The 23,530-nt window shown below is 43.6% G+C and overlaps 1 protein-coding gene across 3 annotated transcripts in view; it reads left to right on the top strand.

The window, feature by feature from the left end:
* Positions 1-20,591, top strand: part of LOC115355961 (estrogen-related receptor gamma-like) — a 32,534-nt gene extending 11,943 nt beyond the window's left edge. For 2 of the 3 annotated variants that reach the window (XM_030046902.1, XM_030046900.1), the window contains exons 2-8: positions 2,719-2,970; positions 3,831-3,988; positions 4,990-5,106; positions 10,406-10,516; positions 11,286-11,465; positions 18,043-18,312; positions 18,584-20,591. In XM_030046902.1, the coding sequence (XP_029902762.1) occupies positions 2,732-2,970; positions 3,831-3,988; positions 4,990-5,106; positions 10,406-10,516; positions 11,286-11,465; positions 18,043-18,312; positions 18,584-18,828 (1,320 nt within the window). In that variant the 5' untranslated portion in view covers positions 2,719-2,731 and the 3' untranslated portion in view covers positions 18,829-20,591. The remainder of the gene's footprint in view (positions 1-2,718; positions 2,971-3,830; positions 3,989-4,989; positions 5,107-10,405; positions 10,517-11,285; positions 11,466-18,042; positions 18,313-18,583) is intronic. The other variant, XM_030046901.1, reaches the window with a different exon arrangement.
* Positions 20,592-23,530: the final 2,939 nt, after the last annotated feature.

The following is a 23,530-nucleotide window of genomic DNA, read 5'->3' as shown; positions in this document are numbered from 1 at the left end:
ACTCCGTACCTGTCAGAGACTGACACAGCAATATGGACGCCCGTGATGGATGGCCCGACGCGGCTCCCCGTGAGTCATTTTAAAAGGGAAACTGAAAATCCCCCCACTCTCCTCACTGGACAGTTTTTATAGTTTTCAAAGTGGATTGGCGGCGGGAGGGGCGGGAGGTGGAGGGGGGTGGGGAGGGGTTTAGAGGATCGGAGCGTGTTCGCCGGTTGAGGGGAAGTTTTTTTTGGGGCCCAAGACGGCAAGAGGCATGGACTCATTTGCGTGGCTTTAATCTAATCACGGGGATCTCTGCTATCTCCCTTTCTGTCTCTCTCTCTCTCTCAAAAAAAAAAAAAAAAAAAAATCTCCACATTAACAAGCCATTTTCATCTCCTAATCAGCCTTCGAGTTGCGTTTTTCTTAAAAGAAGAGGAAAAAATGTACCAGTAGGATGAGATAATCCCACTTTTTTTTCTCCATTCAGATTACAGAAATCCTTACATCAAGTGAAGCTGCGTTGGGAACCAGTGGGATTATCTCATCCAACTATTTGTTTTAAGCAAAACAAGGATTTAAATTGAGTATTAGACTACATGACTCTTTTTTTTTTTGCAGTGTCTTTTTAGTGACTTTGCTGTCTTTTTGTATGCATCTGCCTTGCTTTCTCTTGCTGTATGCCTGTGGGTGTGTGTGCGAGTGTGTGTGTGTTATTGTGGGTTTGTAGAGGGGTCAATAGCGCGTGGCCATGGTTTACTCTGGGGGTGGTTAAAAGCAGCCAGTGTCTTTGCCTACCAAATGAATTGTGGCTGAGGGCGCGCTGATTTACATGGCAGGAAGCAGACAGATGTCTACTCAGACCTTACTTGACCAAGATCAGGATGGCAGAGATTGATGGATGGATGGATGGATGGTGTGTGTGTGTGTGAGACTGTGAATGTGTTTCTCGTTGCATGCGGAAGTGTGTGTGTGTGTGTGTGAGAGAGGTAGAGACAGCAAACGGGGGCTTTTTTGGGCGGGCATGGCGACACACAATGGAATGCGGGCATGTGCGAGTGTGTGTTGGAGTGTTTATGATGACACATGTTTGAGACTGTGCCTGCGTGTGACTGTGAACGCTCTAAGTGTGTGTGTGTGTGTGTGTGTGCAGGGAGCCTAAACGTGGTCACATGTCCGCATCCGAGGCGCATGTAGACAATTGGGTGCCTGCAAATGATTTTTATTTTTGTATCCATGTAAGAATGCCTTTTGTCATGGCGTGGGAGTGTGTGTGTGTGTGTGTGTGTGTGTGTGTGTGTGTTAGCATGCATGATGCAGATTGGATTTCTTTCACATGCCTGTTAGCTCACTGTACAGCTCAGCTGGTTCAAGATGCTTTTCTCTGCTCTACCCTCACCTTAGTCCAATGATAGATGAAGGATACACACACACACACACACACACACATGAACACACACAAGTTGCAAAGCATACCAGGTGCAAATGAATCATTGAAATAATAGATTTTCATAACAATTTATCCTTATCCTAACTTCGGCATATTGTTTATTAATACAGAGAGAGCAGATGTACCACATTGTTCTCAAAAATATGCATTTATTGTCTTTATTAATGTTGTTGTTGCACAGATTAACTTCCTATAATGTACAATATGCTCAAAACAAGCTAACACTGAGAATATATGTATTTCATGTGATTTGTTTGTGATTATTGAAATATTTTATTGCAGTGAGTGAAGTTGCAAAGAAAATGTTAATGCTGTCCTCTTAATATCTCTATAAGTGAAGGCATCTCCCAGCATGTAAATAAAATATTATTTGGTGTAAGCTGTTGTGGTCTGCCATGATCAGTTACTGAGACACAAAGAAGCTAGAGAGAGGAAAAATAGTAAAATAGGGAGACAGAGAGAGAGAGAGAGAGGGGAGGGGGGCGGGTCGCTGGTGGACAGCGGTGAATCAGATTTTTGTGCCTTCAGATGTGTGGCCATGAGGTGCTGAGGATATCTGCTCTGGCTATTTCCCTAGGTTTGCTTAAGCAATCTCCTCCTCTGAAAACAAAGCAGCGTAATGAAACCTCAGCTTTGCATATGTGGGAAAACCCAAACGGCTGGTTTAGATAAGGGATAGACGGATGGACGCACGGGTGAGGGGATATGGGGACGTGAGGGGAAACGGGGACGCTAGGTGTCCAAAGAGAGAACCGCTTGAAAGAGAAGCTGGAAAAGTGTAGTTCGTTTTGTGGTTTAGAAGTAAATGACCAGTGTGTGTGATAATATATTAAGAAAAGTCCAGGAAAGCATGCACACCCAAAAACAACCGTAGGTGCAGGCGAAGTGACAAAGTGTTGTGGTGTTTTTATCATATGCCTCTCTTCAGACATGCAATTAGCTCACCTCATAGAATAATAAATATCAGTCCAAAAATGCATCTTTAGGATTTTCAGGACCTGCTTGGTGTATAATCGTGATTGGTGTATTTGAGTTTGTGACACCTGACTCGGCAGAACTGATCACAGCCCACGCTGACCCCGAGTCTCACCACCAGCCATTAATATTCATGACAATCCCAAGGTGACTCATTAGAATATCCTGCCGACCTAGAGGACTTAGCTCGCATCCCCGCCTTGTGTCTTGAATTTGAAAATCTTTTTTTTTATATAATGGTGAACGCACATAATAAGTGTATAAATCGTTTCCTCTGTCTCCTGTGTCCCTCTCTCCTCTCCGTCCTCCAGACTTTTGAGCAGGATGTCAGTGAGGGGCTTGGACCCCGCCTGCCCCTCCTCTATAAAGCGCGAGCCCTCCAGCCCCAGCCCCAGCTCTCAGGGGGACGTCAGCCCGGCTCAGCCCAGCCCCGGAAGCTCCTCCTCGGACACAAACTCCAGCTACGGCCCCCTCACCAAGGGCCACAGCCACAGCAATGGGCTGGACTCGCCAGGCCTGTATGGACACACGGCGGGGCTGGCCACCAATGGAGGGACAAATAGGTTGGTCTGTGTGTGTGTGTGTGTGTGTGTGTGTGTGTGTGTGTGTGTGTGTGTGTGTGTGCATGTATACAAACGCCAAATCGTCCCTTATGTTCGTGCTTCAGCAGTTTTCAAAGAGTTAACCACGGCACACACACTTCTTTTAGTCCTTTAGTCTCTGTGTTCAAACCTTGTTTTTCTTCAAACACGGTCAAAAATCTGCCAGTGAGATGAGAGAATCCCACTTGTTTCTAATGTTACACTGCAAAACTCAAAATCTTACCAAGAATATTTCTCTTATTTCAAGTCAAAATGTCTCATTACACTTAAAATAAGACATGATCACCTAAGAAATAACTTGTTTTTAGACAATTTTCACTTGTTTCAAGCTGATTTTCACTTTCCACTGGCAAATGGTGCCAATGAAACAAGCAAATTGAACAAGCAAATTGAAAAAATTGTCTAAAAACAAGTTACTTCTGAGGTGGTCATGTCTTATTTTAAGTGTAATGAGATATTTTGACTAGAAATAAGACATTTTGACTTGAAATAAGACAAATATTCTTGGTAAGATTTTGAGTTTTGCAGTGTAATCAAATGGTTTCCAGACTTTGTTGAGTCAAGTGTCATTTTCTTGCCACTACTGGGCTGATCTGCCGTCTTCTACCTTGTCTCATCATCCCTTATCAAAGTGAAACTGTGTTGGAAACAAGTGGAATATGCCAGTGGCAGATCTTTTTTTTTTACCCATTTTAAGAAAATCACTGAATTTGTGACAGCACGGCTTGTTAAAATGGCTATTTTTTTGCTGTGCATTCCTCCTCCTTCCACTTCCTAACTCCACCTCCCCTCTCTGTGTCTTCCCCTCCACCTCTCTGCAGCAGGTTTGGAGAGGAAGAAGGCCAAGTGAAGTGCGAATTCATGCTGGGCTCGGTGGCCAAGCGGCTGTGCCTGGTGTGCGGTGACGTGGCCTCAGGCTACCACTACGGCGTGGCCTCCTGTGAAGCCTGCAAGGCCTTCTTCAAGAGGACCATCCAGGGTAAGAGAGCGAGAGAGAGAGAGAGAAACCGATACAGGCATGGGGTGCATAGGCAGGTGACAGACACTCTGATACACACACACACACACACACACATTCATTCCCCTGTCGCTCCAGCCTCCCCCCTCACACATGGGCTCCATTCTTAGTTGGGGGATGAAAGATTTAACTGACATCGATGTTATACTTAGTAACAAGAGTTTATTGTGCGTGGCTGATAATACCTTCCTGCCGCATGTAAACCTGTTTTACGAGCAGCATGGTGAGATGCAGCCTTAGCCTGAGCGTTTGTTTTGGTATAAACAAGCCCTGATCAGTTAACTCGCAGCTCCCCCCCCCCCTCCCCTCACGCTGCATAAAGCCTTTACATAAAGACCTGTTTGCAAACAGCTGATATGCAGTTAAACTTACAGCGCACCATGTATATAGTCAACACGTTTGAGCTGAAGCTTTAGATAACATATGGTATCGGAGGTGTGAGCTTGTGTGTGTGTGTGTGTGTGTGTGAACTCCAGTGTGTGTGTCTTGCGAGCCGTTAGCAGCGCATGCCGGTGGCATGTGGTGTGGGTGTTTTAAAGGGATTGTCCTGCGCTGTATTGGCTCTGGTCCCAGGTCAAGGACCTGGCAGGCTAAGCCGCGTTTAGGCTTCTAAAAGCTGGCCGCTGTAGATGGGTATGTTCCAAGGTCAAAGGTCAAACAGGATGGACGGCTGTCAGATCAAACTTGTAGATCTGATGTCTGGCTCATCAGATACTTCCTGATTCTGATGGGGGGTGGCAGCTGAGAGCGCCTGCCACTGGCCAAATGCCATCAGTCTTCACATGCACACTTGGCTGCCATGCTTATTACTGAATCAAAGGGTGGAAATGTTTTTTTTTTTTTGGACCTGATTTCATTTGAATGTATGTGGCCAGAGAGTGAAGCATCAAGCCTTTGTCTTGACAGAAAATCTTGTCTTTCTCTTGTTTCTTTTTTTTTTTCTCTCTGTCATTCTCCTCCAGGTAACATTGAATACAGCTGCCCAGCCTCCAATGAATGTGAAATCACCAAGAGGAGGAGGAAGTCCTGCCAGGCCTGCCGCTTCATGAAGTGTCTGGCTGTGGGCATGATGAGAGAAGGTGAGCCACACTCGAAAAATCACGATCAGACCCCGGTTTAAAACACGGCTTGAAATGTATTCAGCTCCTTTTTCTGGGATTGACTGGTTTTATTTGGCACAGCGGAGCCAGTGGACGTGCTTCGAAAGTTCAAGGCTCGCCCTTTTCTGCACTCCAGACAGGGAAGAGCACTCACAGAGGGACAGTTAACCTACATCTGACTGCGTTAGACTGGGTCAAAATTCAAAATCATGCCACTGCACGCTGTAATTCCTTTACTTGCCATTTCTCCCTGTGTCTTCAACATATGTGTGTGTGTGTGGGTGGAAATTAATAAACCCTGATTATTTCCCCACTTTATTATCCCACGATTTCCAGATGTGATTTTCTTAACGTCTCACCTGCTAGATTAGTTTTGGTTTCAGCATATACTGTACTGTAGTTCTGTGGACTCCAGTGAAACTTGAAACGTTTGACTGTTAAACTTCAGGCCCTTCAAGCCACTTATTGTGTGCATGTGTGTGTGTGTGTGTGGCAGGTCTGTGTGTGTGGAGTAAACATGCAGCAGAACAATGCATAGCATGTCTTTTGAGGGGAGGAGAGGGCCAACTCTCCATTACTGTCAGTCTTTGCTCTCCAAAATAACCTCTGGCCACGTGCCAGTGTGTGTAGGTGTGTGCGACGGCGCAGCAGCCAGTTTGATAATGGAGCGACTCATTGGGAGGGTCTCCTGAGATAAGAGTTTGCAAAAAATAATAACTGAACAGACATTTTTTTTTTTTTATGGTTGAAAGAAAGACAGAGAGAAAGCTGCGCACCAGAAAGGGGTGATTTGATGATGATAGTAACCCTGCCGGGATGGTCACAGGACGTGTAACAGAATGCATGTCTAATGTGATCAATACAGTAATCAAACCTGCAATTTATCCCCTTTCACTTTTTTTTTCCTCATAATAACCACTATAAGTCAAATTCTGATGAGGATTTGGAAAGTGTCCGAATAATAAAGTCACATTACAGTTTGAGTAATCCCCGATTGGATGATGGCAGATACTTTAATTGTGAGTGTATGCACACAGGATCCACATTTAATCTCAGTTACTTACAGACAATGGTGCTATACTTCACCATAAGAGCGTCATTATTTCAATAAGGCCCTTTGGGATGATTTTATATTCCAAGTTTTATATGCCATGTAATACTACACTTGCTCTACAGTTTGGACGGAGACTGGTGACATTTTTACATTCCAGAGAGACTCTGTGACAGCGGTCAGGTGCTCCTTTGGTCTGACTGTGTGCCTGTCGGGTGACATATTGTTAGCCAGATTTAGAAGTGACCCAAAAAGGAAAACATTAGCCACCTCCTACTGTACCGGCCACTTGTTGCACGCTGTGGAGGGGGCAACAGATGATAATAAAGCGGGGAGGGCAGATAAAAACGTGTGTGTGCTGGTGTGTATATGTGTGTGTGTGTGAGTGTGGTGTAATTTTAAGACAGAAATAGTAAACCTAAAGAGGAAGAAGGCAAACGCAGAAAGAGAGGCAGGAACTGAGAGGCATCGGGGGAAATTTAATGCCACCGACTCGTTTCTTCATATCATCTGTCAAACACGGATTCAATTCAGGGACCAGCATCTGTTTACTGCCACTGTGTGTGTGTGAGTGTGTGAGTGTGAAGTGTGTCTTCAGATAGAGAGGCAGAATTAATATGTATTTATCAGTGCGTATGTACAAAATTGTTTACACACACACACACACTGGTATGCGCTCACTTTCTTGCAAACACCTCCATGCTTATAAGTGTCTGTCCTTTTTTAATTAGCTGCTTTTAATAGGACAGGGGCATCAACAGCATCCCATTCTGCCTCTCTGCCCCCCGCCCCCACAGCCCCTCCCCTCCTCGTAAATTCCTCCAGATGCCTTGTGGGATTCCTGGACCTCCGTGAAATGCGAACTGCCCCTCGTAACTCCCGTCGTAAGCGCCCTCGTAACGCGCTTCATCGTGTCTCGTAACGCCGCTCTTCCTCGCCGAGGCCGCAGTAAAGGCACAGACAGAGGGGCCTGCCGGGTTTAACGGGCAGGAGTCGGAGTCGCATTAAACACACAGCTAAAAGACATATAGACCCCGGGCCGGATTTGATTAAGCCCGCGTTTAGTGCCGCCTCCCAGAGACGCCGCACCGAGCGCCGTAAAAAATAAAAGAGCAAAGCAGCGACGACAAAGAAATCTGCGCGCCGTTTCGAAACGCGCCGTTCATCACGCCGAGGCGATTGTGGGATCATGTGTTGTGACACTTTAATAGTTTATGTTCTTCAGAAATATGAGTATTGGCACAGGAATGACACAGTGGTGATCTTCTTTCTAGTGCCTCTCTCTCTCCCTTCTCCCTCCTCTCTCTCTCTCTCTCTCTCTCTCCCCCCCCCCCCCTCCTTCCTGCCGGCTGAGGTATTTGGTCCTGGGTGTGTTTAGGTGTGTTAATCATACCACTAATCATGCAGTGTTAATCTGTATACTCAGAAAAGCGTCGGAACAGAACACGGGGAGTGAACTCTATGTGCGCCTCGTGCTGCCAACTTTCCAAATCCTCCTCTTTTTCAGGTTGTTGACGAGAGGCGGCGGCCAGAGAATAAAACCACCAAACCGCAGCGGCGGTGGTGGCGGCGGTAGATGCAGCCGTGTGTACATTTGTGACACTATGTGAGAAGCGTGGGATTGTTTGTACTGTACACATGCTGGCGGTGGTAGTGGTGGAGGGGAAGGGCGAGGTGGAAGGGGAGGAGGGGGGAGCCATGCCACAGGACATGGTAACCTGGGTCAGTCCCATGCTGGAGGAAGGATATCCGTGTTCCTGATCCCAGCGTGTGTGTGTGTGTGTGTGTTTGGGAACTTGTAAAGCCCCTCATGTGGGGATCCTCAAATGATGGAGGCGAGAAAGTCATCAGGATCCCGAATAGTCTGAGTCCGACAGACGAGCAGGGCCGAGGTGTGTATGTTTCGTTATCCACCGGTGCTATTCTTGGCCTTTTGGTTGTCAGCACATTCCAATGTGAAGAGTTACACTTAGCTCTGATGTGTGTGTGTGTGTGTGTGTGTTTGAATAACAACAAAAGACAAAGACATGCAAACCTTTCCCATATATTGAACCAGGCTGATTTTAATCCAGTGTTTGCCAACAGATAACATGAAATCTGATGACGAGGCACAAAGGGAGCACCCTCATCCCTCATCTCACACCTGCCAAGCACCCAGGCTAATCCACACTTCCTGTTCGCCCGCGGTGACATCACCAAGGGGTCAGAGGGCATAATAAGGGCAAATAAATTGTTTTTAGACGATTTTCACTTGTTTCAAGTGAAAATTGTCTAAAAACAAGTTACTTCTGAGGTGATCATGTCTTATTTTAAGTGTAATGAGATATTTTGACTAGAAATAAGACATTTTTGACTTGAAATAAGACAAATAATCTTGGTAAGATTTTGAGTTTTTGCAGTGGGGTCTTGAGCTTACCCGACCAATCACTCTTATAATTTACATTTTGACCCATTTAACCCCAAAACCGCCAGCTCAAATCTCCTCCTAGTCCTGCACGTGCAAATGTGAGGTGACAAACACGCGAGGATCATCTTAGCGAGGTGGATAGGTGAGGGATTTTGGGACGAGCAGAAGCTGAACAGAAGTCAGAAGTCCAAGCTGTCATAAACTCACTGAGTAGAACGTGTGATAACGTTATGGGTGAGCGTCCCGTTGGCCCTAGGGGGGCCCCGGACGCAAAACACATGCTCAACATCGCCGGCTCTGGCTGAGGAGTCTTTGTGGTGAGCCGTCCCCCCCTCTTCCCCCGCTGTCTGCTCCACCTTTCCCCCGTCTCTGTTCACAGCACGTTAATTAATAAAGGCAGAAATACTATAAAAAGTGGTGTAACGGTAATGGCGTATCTATAAAACGACACAAAATAGGTTTACAAACCAGTGATGCAAATAACTAAGAGCCTTCCCATAAACTTGCAAAACTCGACAAGACACTTTACATGCTTATCGTGATATTGTGCTATTTAAAGGGATAGTTCACCCATTTGAATATTAGTTCACTTCCCCTGTCTGTAGGCCAGTGGCGGTGCTATCTTCCTCTCCTTGTTACTGGATACCGTTGCCTCCTGCCATTGAGGTGGACTTCCCCCCGGCTAATATTCATAAAAAAGAAATAACCGCTTTAAAACACTATAACGGTGAGGGGGAGGAAGTGAAATACTACATTAAAACATGGGTGTTAACATGGGTGAACTATGCCTTTAACATCATGGCTGCTCATGTGATTGCTGGCATGCCACCCATAAATAACTGCAGATGTGAGGACAGCTAGGCAGCGGCGTATCTCTGGGAGATGTAAAGTGGGCAGATGACATCCAGAGTGTGTTTCAGAGGTGAGCGCCATAATAAACCTTCTATTCAGGGCCGGCTGTTCTCATTTACAGCGAGTACTTCAGGTAACCCAACACCACTACCGAAGGCTGCCTGAGTCACGTTCACATCAGCTGGGAGGGAGTGTTTTCCTTACAGATGAGATTTGGTGCCTCTTTGACTCTGCTCTATGTGTGTGTGTGTGTGTGTGTGTGCGTGTTTGTTGCTATGAGTATGAATCCAATCAACTTGTCCTCATCCACCAACCGCGCCCCCCTCCCCACCCCCCCCCCACCTCCACCCTAAACTTTTAAATCCCCATTGCCATGGCGATGCTGTTGTCACAACGCCTGTTAAGACAAGCAGTTGTCATCAGCTGCTCTGAAGTCGTCGGGTGTCGCGTTACAGGACGGACGTTGCCGCGCCAGCGTTCGACGAGTCTCACTCGGCCCCCCTCGGGATCCTCAAGACATCTGAGCAGCGACGCGATGATTAAATGTTAATATTGCGCAACATGTTGATGGTCGAAGTGCAATCTGTCACTGATTACCTGCTTAAAACCGTAATCAGTGTCATAATCATTTGGATTACCTCCCCCTCATGCCCCTTTACTATAATCTGGCTGCTCTGGGATTAGTCGGGATCAAACAAAATCCAGCAAACATGCAGATGAGCGAGAAATTTACCTCAGTTTCTGGAGTGTAATCTGAATCACCTTAATACAAACCTGACTGAACATCGGTAATTTCAACTTAAGCTGTATTTTATGGGTACTTTCGAGTGTGTGTCTGTGTCTGTGTGTGTGTGTGTGAGAGTGAAAGTTCATCCATACAGCCCATTGATAGGCCGTGATCTCCTGCTGTTATGGCTGATGTGTTCTCAGCGGCCCGTGGAAACAAAAGCATGTTTGTGCTCCTGTAGGTGTGCGCCTGGACCGGGTCCGCGGCGGCAGGCAGAAGTACAAGAGGAGAATAGACGCCGAGAACAGCCCCTATCTCAACCCACAGAGCGCCCTGCCCCAGAAGAAAACATGTGAGTGGGTAAACAGACACTTTGCATCGACAGGAGTTTGTTACTGACCATCGAGAATTACCTGCCTGCCTGTACATACTAGAGTTTTCCCCAAAACAATGTTTAAAATGCACATTAAAACTACTTTTAAAGGTCGCTGGGTGCAATCACAAGTCTGTAATTTATGAGGGAAATCAGGGTGTGTGATGTTATGATAGAGGTTTAAAGTATGGAGTGTCAGGATTGGATAGATTGGCTGTGAACTTTGAATTAGTAATCAATATGAGACACAAGTGAACAAGTGAAAATTTGCTTGTTTCACTGGCAAAATTTGTTTCTTGTTTCAAGCTCATTTTCACTTGTCACTTGAAACAAGTGGAAAATCTTCTAAAAACAAGTTATTTCTGAGGTGATCATGTCTTATTTTAAGTGTAATGAGATATTTTGACTAGAAATAAGACATTTTGACTTGAAATAAGACAAATAATCTTAGTAAGATTTTGAGTTTTGCAGTGTATGAATGTTTGTGAAAATGTGTAAAATTGATTCCGCTTGTCAGACATGCCGGTGTTAAGATAATTAAGTGTTTTTTTTTTATTTTTTTTTTTTATTTCGCTTATGATAATCACCGGTTGATCCTGTTGCGTTCACTGTAAATGCAGATTAAAGTGCACATCCAGCCACTCCATTATTCTCCGCCTTGCTCTCATTGAATTTGCCCCGTACCTTCATTATGCCATATATCTTCTTTCTCTTTCTTTTTTTTTTTCCCGTGCTGTCTCTCTCTCAGTCTCTCTCGGCGCGGCGGAGAACAAGGTGGTTTCTCTGCTGCTGGTGGCCGAGCCGGAGGGCATCTTCGCCATGCCGGACCCCACCGTCCCCGAGAGCGACATCAAGGCTCTGACCACGCTGTGCGACCTGGCCGACCGGGAGCTGGTGGTCAACATTGGCTGGGCGAAGCACATCCCAGGTACATCTCCAACACACCCTCTGACTCATGCACTCACTCACACACACACACACACACACACACACACACACACACACACACACACACACACACACACACACACACACATGAGATCATGATAGGGCGGATGTCTGTGACCTAGGCTGCCAGGATGCCTCTTGATCTCCTGGGAGTGTGTGTGTCTGTCAGCCGCCGTGTGAGAGTGTGTGTGTGCGCCTTGCCCTTGTTAACTGTTCCTAATGTATCGGCCAGCTGACCGGTGGCCAGAAGCAGACTCCTGCCACCTGGAAGTTTTAATTTATTTCTCCAGCTCCTTGGCTGCCTGTGCCATCCGAGTAACGGAAATCCTCTTGGTACTCGGAACGCCCTCGACGTCTCCTCCGATACGGGAACGAGAGCACAGGTGAAGGGAAGTCCGGCTTAGTCCTCGTCTTGAGATCGGGGTGTGAGAGCGAGAGGGGAAGTGCATTCTGTCGGCTTAGTGGGCTTAAGGCGCTGGCGTGCCCTGACGACGGCGGCTGTAATTTTGGAGGCGGAGGCGCGTGCTCTGCTCCTTTTGGATCGGCGTTTGATGCGTGGCCTTTGACAAGACTTGCACAAACACGAAGCAGCACGTGTGCACATATGTACATTGTTTTGACATGTTGGGATGTGTGTGTTGTGCGAGGCCCCTGGGTGTGAAGCAGCTGTGTCTGTCTGACTCGACTGGACACACCAAGTTCTCCTAAAGCTACGGGTTGCTTTCAAGAGTGACAAGTGTGTGTGTGTGTGTGTGTAAATGTGAGTTGGTCTTGTGACCTGTGTTTCCCCATATGCATCTGTTCAATAGTACGCAGTAAAATTATCCATCTCAACAAGGAAATTTAGTCATATTCAGTTATATTCAGTGTTAAATGGAATAATCCTGCTTGCGCCCAGTGGAATTTCACTTGTTTCAGGAATTTTTTTAATTAAATTCATTCAAGTATAGCAGAATAAGGCAGATTACCAGCAATAAAATTACACTTGATTGAAGATAACTCTGAAAACGAGTTTTTTTTTTTTTTTTTTTATGCAAATTTTTATTTGACATCAAGAGAAATACAATCAGGATATAAGGATTTCACAAAGTATACAAAGAAAATAACAGTTACAATAAGTGTAAATTAAAATATATATAATAAAAAAATAAATAGGTAAATAAAATAAAATAATTCTGAAAATGAGTTGTTTTGCATAGGAAACATGTGGGATTATCTCATCCTGCTGGCAGATTTTATTCACTTGTTTGAAGAAAAACACGATTTTAAGCCTGAATATGAGATTAAATGGTGAAGATGGAGATTTTTTTTTTTTTTTTTTTTTTTTGCAGTGTAGGCCAAACGAAACATGTGGGAAATGAGCAAATGAATGAATGCAGGCAGTGTTGGAGGCTTTCTCTGTGGCGGGGTGTGTGTCTGAGCAGAGACGCAGGCTCCAGCCGTGAACAGGAGGCGCAGCCATCTCTCTCCATTTCTCTGCTGTCGTCCCATCCTGGTTTTTCTGCAACTGAAAGCCCGGCCTGCTTTATCAGCAGTGGATGTCCACACCCAAAACATCACCAGGGAAACACCTGGGTTTTTGTTGATGTCTTGTCTCTGGAATGCTTACAAAACAAACAAGGCAGGTGTGTCTATGTGTGTGTGTGTGTGTGTGTGTGTGTGTGTGTGTGTGTGTGTGAGTGTGTGTGTGTGCGCATACATGCTTGTATTAGTGTACTATTTTTGTTCCCATGTTTCTTGTGTTGCTGTGGACATTCAATTGTAGGTGCATGTTTTGTTTCTGTAGATAGATAGATAGATACTTTATTCATCCCGCAGGAAATTTGCAGTTTTTCAGCAGTATCCACAGATTACAGATTAAATAAATCAATAAAAAAAGATAAAACAATAAGAATAAGATCTAAGTACAACAGAATAAGATCTGAGTACAACAGAATAAGATCTAAGTACAACCCAGTGTGCAAAAAGCAATGTGCAAAAAAAAAAAAAAAGCAGAAAAAAACGTGTGCATGGGTGTATAAAATGTGCATAGAGGTAGGTCAATGTGCAAATTTAGAAGAAATATACAGTATACACATGATAAATAGCAGTAAGCAATATAAACACTATAAACAAGGATTATAAAAAAAAATAGAAATATGAACATTTTAAACAGAAGTATTAACAATTTAAACAGCAGTGGAAAATAACCTACTTATGGACCAAATTTTCTTACACTGATAGAAAGAAACAGGATAAAATATTGGCATTTTAATAGATTCTACAAATCAACGATACATTGAAATATCATGTTTTCAAGTTTTGTGATGTAAAGTGAGCAAAAAAAAAACCACAGCATTAACAGTAAGATGGCGCAGCGGGAATTTACCTCGTCCGTTTTTAGCTAATGTTAGCTAGCTAATATTAGCGAACGTTAGCTAGCATTTCGCAACATTAACCATGACCTTTTCCTAACCTTAACCACGACGACAAGTATTTTCTTAACCTTAACCATGGCAACCAACAGTTTCCTGACCTTAACCTGACCTTTTCTTAACCTTAACCAAGTAATGTTGGTGGCTAACATAGCAAAAGTGCTAATTTCAGCTAGCATGTATGTATGAATATGAACAGTCATGTGACGTCGACACAGGCTCCATCACATTGGCTACGAGTCTAAATGCTGTGATGCAACATATATTTTGTTCCAAGAAACTGGCACTTCAACATATTTATTGGTTTTCAGAAATGTAAAATGGACAATGACAATGACTCTGTGTCTAAGTGGCTGGTTTAGGGTTAGGACTTGGGTTTAGGGTTAGGATTAGCATGGGGATTATGTTTAGAGTAGGGTAGCCTAATAGGATTTAATGTCAGGCATGTTCACCCAAAATACAAAAAAAAAGATATTGTCCCACTTCCATGTCACCTGGCACCCCAGTACAGTGAGCCTGGATGGGTATCTTGTTTGTATCTGTCCACCTCTAATTCATATTCGCTGGCGGCGGATTAAAACATTGTGCCCGTGTTCTTCTGCAGGAAATAGTTCCCAGTGAAACTCTTTGGCCCACGGGCTGCACATTGTGTTGGGTATCTCTGACACTGTTTGTGAAAACAGGTGTTGCTGCTGAGGTTTTTAAATGTAAAATGTTGACCGTTGGAGCTCCACAAGCAAACACCCATCCAGCCTCACTGTACTGGAGTGAGGGGGACACGGAGGATCGCAGCGTCCTGGAAATGCAGGACACCTGGCAACATGGCAAAATATCCTTTTTTGTATTTTGGATAAACTACACTTTAAAGGTTAGGATTAGAGATTTTGGAGTGTCATCACAACTATAGTACAACCGTATTTAGTTTAGTGAATTTATTTCGGTCATTTTCAACTTGCAGAAATCAAATACACATATAAATAAACAATATCTTATACAGATATTTTTAAACAATAAATACATAATATTTAATTTCCTTTCAGTACTGAAAAACCAAAACAAATATATGATATATACAAATACACACTGACTGAAAAGGTGTAGGCCGAAGCCGTAGCTTATTTTGCCTATCCTTCTTACATTAATAAGCTTTCGTCAGCTCACTTACAATAATAAAATAAAATAAATAAAAGACACAATATAATACACATGTGACTGCCTGTGTGTGTGTGTATAATATATGCCTGCATTGCCCATACATATAAGTAAGCACAAACATATGCACGTGAGTTTGTGTGTGTTGATCTGTGGTGTCAGCATTTAATTTTTTCTCTGAGAGAAGGAAGACCAGTTTCAAAATACACCCCCCCGCCCACACTCATACACACACACACACACACACACACACACAGACACACACCTTCAGGCAGTACGAGTCTGTGTCATCCCTGTTTACGGCGCTCACTGTCAGAGCACGAGACAAACGGAGTCCGACTGATTTGTGTATTTGTAGCCCTTTGCCAGTGGAGGGTCTGGCTGGAAGAGTGGAAAAGCAGCGAGAGGCAAGCAAACACACAGCAGAGACCCACCTGAGGGGAGAGAGAGAGAGAGACAGAGAGAGGCAGGAAGAGAGAGAAGGAGGGAGAAAGTGTGAGAGAGAAGTTGTTTCTACTCAACTGTCAAGGAAATTTTACTCAAAAAAACAAACCCAAAATAGGTGCAGTTCCATCAGTTGCATCCACCAGCATCAGTATGGTTGCATTATTTGCTTTGCATCCTCAGCTAATATTGGCCATTTCTCACTCTTTCACCCGAGGATGAAAACAAAGAAATATATTCACCAGTCTTCCTGCTATGAAGCCACAATGGGCACCTCGTGCATGTGGACGACATGCCTCGGAGTTTGTGGTGGACACATATTCCAAACCACTTTTGAACTGTTGTGCGGCGAAATGGAATCGAGCAAATCCTGCCAAGCCCTGTCATTATTCATTTGACAAATGCGTTTCCATCGCTGAAGAATTCAGTAGGTTTTCATTTGCATAAATTATGAATAAAATGAGATCAGCCATCTGAACAAGTCGGTGTGAGTGTGTGGCGAACGTTTTAGTCCTGGTTGGATGTTTTCTTTCTGACATTTGAGAGCCACCTCACAGTCGTGCAAAGGACATCATGACCTTACCGGGAGAACATTTTCCATTATTTCAGTTTTTTTTTTTTTTTTTTTTTCATTGTGGACATTGGATTGAATTTAGCTGTTTCCAATCAACCTTTTCAAAAAAAAAATGTTCCCAAAAATGTAGATGGAAACCCAGTTAGACACTGAAAGACAGAAAAAGACAAGAATGGTAAGAGATGGACAAAGAAAGAGAGACAGAGAAAGTAATACAGAAAGAGAGAGAGAGAGAGAGAGAGGGGAGGAGAAGTGAGACAGAGTGACTGGGAGAGCACGAGCCAGACAACAAATGACGATGAAAGGAGAGGACGATTGCATCATTTGAAGAACGAGTTGAAGAGGTAAAAGTGACCAAGACAGCGAGGCTGAGGGGAGACGGACAAAGAAAGGTAGGCTACGTTCAGATAGAGAGAGTGAAAGAGAGCCAGAGTGGAAATACAGAAAAAGACTGCCCCCCTCCTAGCAGCGTAATGGCCGTGTCACATCAGCTCTGGGTGAGTGGCAGGCTACATGGCCTCCATCGCTGGAAGAACCGGGGTCTGGGCAAAGTGGCCCCGGCCATCTGAGTTCTTTGCCCAGGGGGAGGTGAGTGTGATGGGGCTACTGTCCTGACTGCTCCCCCCTCCGTCTGCTCTTATCAGGCAGATTGACAGTGATGTGGTCTGAAGTCTGAGGGCCAGACTGGCAGATGAGCTGGCTAAAGACCAACAACCCTCTGTGCTTTTGGCCTTTTTTTAGTCTACTGCAAGTTGGCTGTCAAACGTGTGTGAGAGCTACTGTGGGCATCAGTTTGTGTGTGTGTGTGCGTGTGTGTGTGTGTGTGCATTTGTTGATATGATTCAACTGCCAGCATAACAATAGTACCTACTTTTCCCCAAACGCCCACACTCCTTATTGCCCTCCAGGCCCTTTGCTTTGGAAGAACTACTCCTCCCGACAATCGTCATCCTGTCTCTTTATTGAAAGTTTGACATTGTGAATAGAGAAATGTGTCCTTAAAATGTATTGACATATTGCTGGAGATGTCATCATGTAGGGCCCAGAGACACATACACACACACGGCTCTGTCTCTCTCGCTGATCAATGGTCCAGTGCCGGAATACTGATCCCTATCGACCAATGAAATTGTGCACAGACAGCGTTTCCAATCAATCAGGGAGCGATAAGAGTGAAACGGGCGCCACAGGCATTCCCGTGGTGATTGTAAAGACCACTGGATCCTGATAACAATCACTGATGGTGTCAAAAATAAAAAAAAACACCTCCCCCTCCTCCCTTTGCTCTATAAAATCAGCTGTTTAATTACAGCCAATGTGTGTGTGTATGTGGCCATGCACGCTCACGCCGGGGCACGTGAGTGGTTTTAATCATGCTCTTGTGGGGTGTAATTGTCAATCAAAATAGGTGTGTCCAGCAGAATGTAATTAAATTGGCCACCTATTCACTGACTCTGTCCAATGATACCCTTTGTTTTGCCCGAGTGGCCATTTTACTGGTAGCCTAAATCATTATGCTGCAAGCAAATTCTGTATAATGAAAGATAATGGAAAACCATGTAGGCATGTAGGAAACCCTTCTGCAATTTAAAGATGCTGTCAACACCACTTTGATTGGTACATTCACATCAACTGAGTCACCAAGAGTTAAAGGGAAAAAGGCAATTTGTAGGGATAGAGAGGTAAATATTCAAAAATCCAAAAAAGGATGGTATGTTTTGGAAAATGGTTTGTGGTATTGCAAAGAATGCATGCAGTGGAGTAAATGGGATACAACATGCCAAGAAATGGTGAGGTAGAAGTAAACAAGGCACAAAATATCCCATAATATCCAAGTATTTTCCTTTAAATGAAAAGTACAGTGATCTCTCAAGCCATGGCAGAGTTTTATTTCAACAACAGCAGAAAAATCAACTGAAGTAAGTTGTATAATATCGCTAACCTGCCGCCTGTTTCTCTGTCCTTCTTTCTAGGCTTCCCCTCCCTCTCGCTGGCAGACCAGATGAGTCTACTGCAGAGCGGCTGGATGGAGATTTTGATCCTGCGTGTGGTTTTCCGCTCCCTGGCCTTGGAGGACAGGCTAGTGTACGCCGAGGACTACATTATGGATGAAGAGCAGTCCAAACTGGCAGGGTTGCTCGACCTCAACAACGCCATTCTCCAGCTGGTGAAGAAGTACAAAGCCATGGGCCTGGAGAAGGAGGAGTTTGTGGTCCTCAAAGCTATCGCACTCGCGAACTCAGGTACATTACAGAGATTAGGCACTCTGGCTGTGTTTGCCTACAGCTGCGCAATTTTCCATATCTGTTAGACTGTTATCATTTTGTGTAAAGGAGCTAAACTCTTAGATGATGCCATGGGAAGGTTTATTCTCATGACGTGGCTCTTTGAAATGCGTCCTTTGTTTTGTAAAAGTGGTTGCTTCATTGATTCTGTGAAATGCAGAGGAAGACAAATGACAAATTAACTATCAAGTTTCCTTTTGTTTATGTCTCTTTCCCTCTACTCCTGTAGACTCCATGCAAATTGAGGACTCGGAGGCAGTTCAGAGACTCCAGGACGTCCTTCATGGGGCCCTACAGGACTACGAGACCACCCATCATCCAGATGACCCTCGTCGGGCCGGCAAACTGATCATGACCCTCCCTCTACTCCGCCAGACGGCTGCCCGTGCTGTCCAGCACTTCTGCAGCATCAAGCAGGACGGCCGCGTGCCTATGCACAAACTTTTCCTTGAACTGCTGGAGGCCAAAGCCTGACCTCCGCACAGACGGCTATTAGCTTTGTCCTGACCATAGCTCGGTGGGTAGGATGACAGAAAGTGAAGGAAAACGGGTAGCGGTGGGGACTGACACCTTTTCTTTGTCCATTTCAGCTTGCTTTGGACAATAAAGTTTTGATTCTGCAGTTGCTGGAAAGTATGTTCTAGATACTCTATGTCCTAAGAAAACAGGCGAGCAAGTGGACAATTTTTAGAGCCACGCCCTTCCTACTTGTTCCTCTTAGAGGTCCGAACAGACGTGAATGAAGCAAAAGTAAGATGGGCATTTAGTGTCTTGAAGCTAAGGACGTTGTTTGCCACATTGTGAAATGAGTATGTTGACCTGCTCCAAAGAGGAGCGCAATATGGAAGGAAGATGACAGACAGCATCTTAAAAACCAGAAGAATCGCCTTCTAGAGATATCTACAGTTACATGCCTAAAGTAGAGCTTCTTTTGTCAAAAGACCACCTGATACTTGAAGATCCTCATGGATTCATCCATCTTGAAGCCTGTTAATCTGCATTCTCTAGTGCTTTAGGAGGAGATGTTTTTTTTTTTTTTTAATTTTAATTTTTAAATTTTTTTTATTTTACTTGTCGATTTGTACAGAAAAAACGAAATGTGTCCTGAGAGGTAAGTCTTGCCAAAGAGTAAAGACTCATATTATTGAAGAATACCAGCAAATGTCCACAGTAATATAGTGTGGCCTGTAAGACATTCACATAAAACATGCATCCTTGCTGTATTATACTGCAAGAATATCTATTCAGTACATGGAAACAGTCATTTATTGATGATTAAAGGGAGGAATTAAAATAGCCTACTAAAGACTAATAGTTAATAGTCTTTTTTTTCAATATCTCACATAAGACAATGAATGGCCTCCTGATTTTACTAGTGTATTTCAGGGAAAGAGTACTTAGTACATCTGTCATGGTACAATTGTACAACAGCAAAGTGATGATATTTATTTAATGTTGGCTCAATCGTTTGGCTGTTTTTTATTTCCTAATGTGGCATTAATGAAGAGTAGAATAAAGCAATTACAGTAGATAATTTTTTAAAGATTTTTAAATGATATCATTGTAAAATACTTACCTTTTTTACTAGCTTCTCTGCTACACTTACAGCACTGATACCTATACCATATCATAAAATTCAAGACAACCTGATTATGAGTGGACTACGTACTTGAAAATAATAATGTTGTAGTTGTGTAGACCCATAGATATAACTTTACCCATGTAAAATGGCTGCCATATAATCTGGATTAGGGAGGCTTGATGTCCTTTCTATGCTATATCTCTATGTGTAGACTAAAATTGGTGCACTACTTTTCCTTTTAGCCATAAAGTTTGGGGAAACTGGTGGTGGCCCTCTATTAACCTGTTACTCTGTGTGTTTTGTGTGAAGAGTAGTTACGTCTGAAATGTGTCTTTTCCACACACTCTAAATGAAGGGATTAAACTCGCAAGGAATCGTAAATCTCAGCATCATAGGTAAAAATGTCCAAGTTTTGCTCCTTAGTGCAAGGTACTGTGACTCTATAACGTGTATATTTTTGTGACAAGATATATCAGCGGTGACAGCAATATGGTGTGGAGATGATTTAACTGTATGTACGTCATGCTGTATATAATGTCTTATGCCAACAGAGATGTTTAAAGATGCAATTAAGCCTTGTGCAGATGAGATGTGCCGTGCTATCATTCTCAGGTGGATTCTTGGGCAATAAAGATGATCCCCCAATGTAAAACTCCTATTATTTGAATGTCATCCTTTCACATGGCTGGGAAAGAGGCACAGAAAGTGCAGTCGGACTTTGAAATAAATTCATTAAGAAGCAGTGGCAGCGCACACAGTGTATTTTCTACTGGCTGACAATGGACTGTCATGTTAAAGTGAGGCCCATTATGGCACATTTAGGCCATCAGAGCCCTATTGGATGGAGATTTATAATTAACAGCCATAATGTAATGAAGTGTAACAGCAGCTCCAGGGAGTGCTGGTCATCCGATGCCTGGCGAAGCTGATGAAAGAAGAGGTGGCCAGCCGATCTGGAGAAAGACAAGCTCCGTCTCCACATATTTAGACGCTTAGGTGACGAGTGGTATTTCTTACAGGTTGATCCAACACAGCAGCATCATGTAAATTACACAATTCATTAGTCGACCCTACATGCTGCAGAGTGTGGGTAATCATTTTGAAAATGTAATTGGACATTATTGCAGTGATGAACAACGCTCTGCTTTGCCTTTATTAGCCTGGAGATTGAACAAGCAGATCTTTTGTTACAATTACATGGTTTTTGATTGTGTTTACAGTCAACAAATGGAGCATTAACTACAGCAACACAGCCTCTCAGTGGCAATCAGTCACGACTGGTTATGTTGCATGAATCGCTTGATTTTACAAAAGCACAGGTAATCTGATATAAATGCGTTTGCGTTTAAACACATTTGATTATATGACATTTCAAGTGCTCTCAGTATAAATAAATGACACAGAAATGTCGATTTTTACTAAGAGGTGGAGTGATATTACAAGTGAAAGAGGAGAGGAGGGTGGCGAAGTGCCCACAACACACAAGGAATAAAGATGGATGGATAGAGAGACAAATCAAAATCGAAGTGAACCCATTTGTCCTTTCGCCCTCCTTATCTGTCAGCAGAAAGCGAATAATCTCCTTATTTACCTGTGGTTTAAACAGAGGGAGCTCACCGAGGGATTTGGAGCAAGCTGGAGATTTTTTTTCGCCACATCAGCCGTCAGTAAGCGAGTTAGTGATCTTGAGTGATATCCCTATATGGCCCTCTCCTTAAATGAGTTAGTATGTGTCTAGCGCCTGTGTCACCCAGACACCTTGGTGATGGATGAGGCCTTGAGGAGATGGGCTGTAAAAAAGGCTGATTCTGGCACTCAGGGGTGAGATCACTTCCTCAATAAAAAAGCATTGTCCCGAATCATCACGGCAAGGTATGAATGCTGATTAGGGTATTAGACGGAGGAGAGCTCCTCTGTAAAAATAAATCAAATGAGCTGTTAGTTAATGTAGGGGCCCCTCTCACAGCGAGCACGGTGGCCCAGAAAAACAGGACGTCTGAAGGAGGGAAGCGATGATTACCGATTCTTTCCATGTCCCCTCATCTGGCCCGGCATCACAAACACAGTCGAATAATCACTTTGTTTTTGTATGATTGAGTGGCCACCTTGTTTTCGAACAGTTTTATTTTGTCCTTTTGCTATTACAGTTGAAACATCCTCACCATGAGCCTTGGTGTGGCCTTGACATTTTAATGTATGGTAAACGCAGATATAACCTTTGTTAAGTTTAGAGCTATACCACAGTAAAGTAAGGTGCAGTTTTTCTATGTAGAGGTTTGAGCCATTTGTATACTGGAACAAAACTCTGAGCAAAGGTCATGGGATGGAACTGAAATGAATATGAGTTGCATATTGTGCCATTTACACATTAAAAATAATTCGAAAAGAATTCTAAATTATCTAACACATGGACAAGATTGGTAGCCCCCTTTCCAGTTTTCATAAGACTTATTTCTGCAAAAGTATTTCCAAAGTGGCAATCTTGACAAGGCTGTCATTTTTTTTTTTTTCAAGTCTGAAGATAATTTTACTCATTTTATTCTAATTTTCACATTGTCAGTGTAATTTTCGTAATCTTAAAATAACAAGAATGATCTACCCTATTTCAAGATACTGTCATCTCAAGATACAAGGTTACATTATATTTACAGTGGTTTTTTTGCGGTCTGCCTTATTAAGAAAATATTTTATAATGTGATATTATTGCTGGGGCAGAATCATTGTACAATACACTGTGGGGAGTCATGCTTTATTCAGGGAGAGGAAGAAAACAAGACGATAAAGTGGTGAAATGTTTTCAACTGGGCCTGATCCAACCTCCTCAAATCATCCCAGCGCTCCTCCTGAGCTGCTTATATGTTTAAAAGTTTTATGCCTTCCTGGGGCGCTACCTTGAATTCTGAACACCCTGACAAAATGTTACTAAATGTGCTGCTGTACTCCTTCACCATGCCTGTCATTCTCAATCACTCACTCCCCAGCAGATGGACGGCTGTATATGTGCTGTTAGAGGTCACTTGGGCACAACTCAGGAAAAAAAGAAAAAAGTCTTTTTTGTGACTTTGCAAAGGGCCTTGCAGCTCCATGAAACCACGCTGCTTTGGCCTGATGGGAAAGTCAAGAGGAATGTTTAGTTGGTATCAGCAATATGCGTGTGAGTGTGTGTGTGCTCTGAGCGGGCATGTGTGCGACTTATTCACTGACATAAGCAAATAATAGGAGCCTTTAAAAAGCTACAACTGTGCGCAGGTGTAAAATCTGAATATCTGTGATATATAATAGCGTAACAGTGCCTGGAACGGAGGTTAAGTAGCAGTAGTGTTGATAAATTATAGGGATAGTGATGCCTTTCTGTGGTGACTCGTCATGCCCGACACCGCCTCACAACAATACCACTGCTAGTGCTGCTGCTTAGCGCCATCATGTGGTTAAATGTGGTTATATACTGTAAGCAACATTATAAACACCCTGCTTAATATAATGAGATCATGTTATTCCCACAAATAAAAGCTCACCCTTACGACATTTCAAAGCCGTTAGAGGGCAAATTTAAATTTAATTCCTGCTGATATTTGGGTTTTTTCAATCGAGCCA

Source organism: Myripristis murdjan, chromosome 24, assembly GCF_902150065.1.
Source record: "Myripristis murdjan chromosome 24, fMyrMur1.1, whole genome shotgun sequence".
In the NCBI taxonomy this organism is placed as follows: domain Eukaryota; kingdom Metazoa; phylum Chordata; class Actinopteri; order Holocentriformes; family Holocentridae; genus Myripristis; species Myripristis murdjan.
Note: the sequence above shows the minus strand (reverse complement) of the source record. Positions and strands in the feature narration are given on the sequence as shown.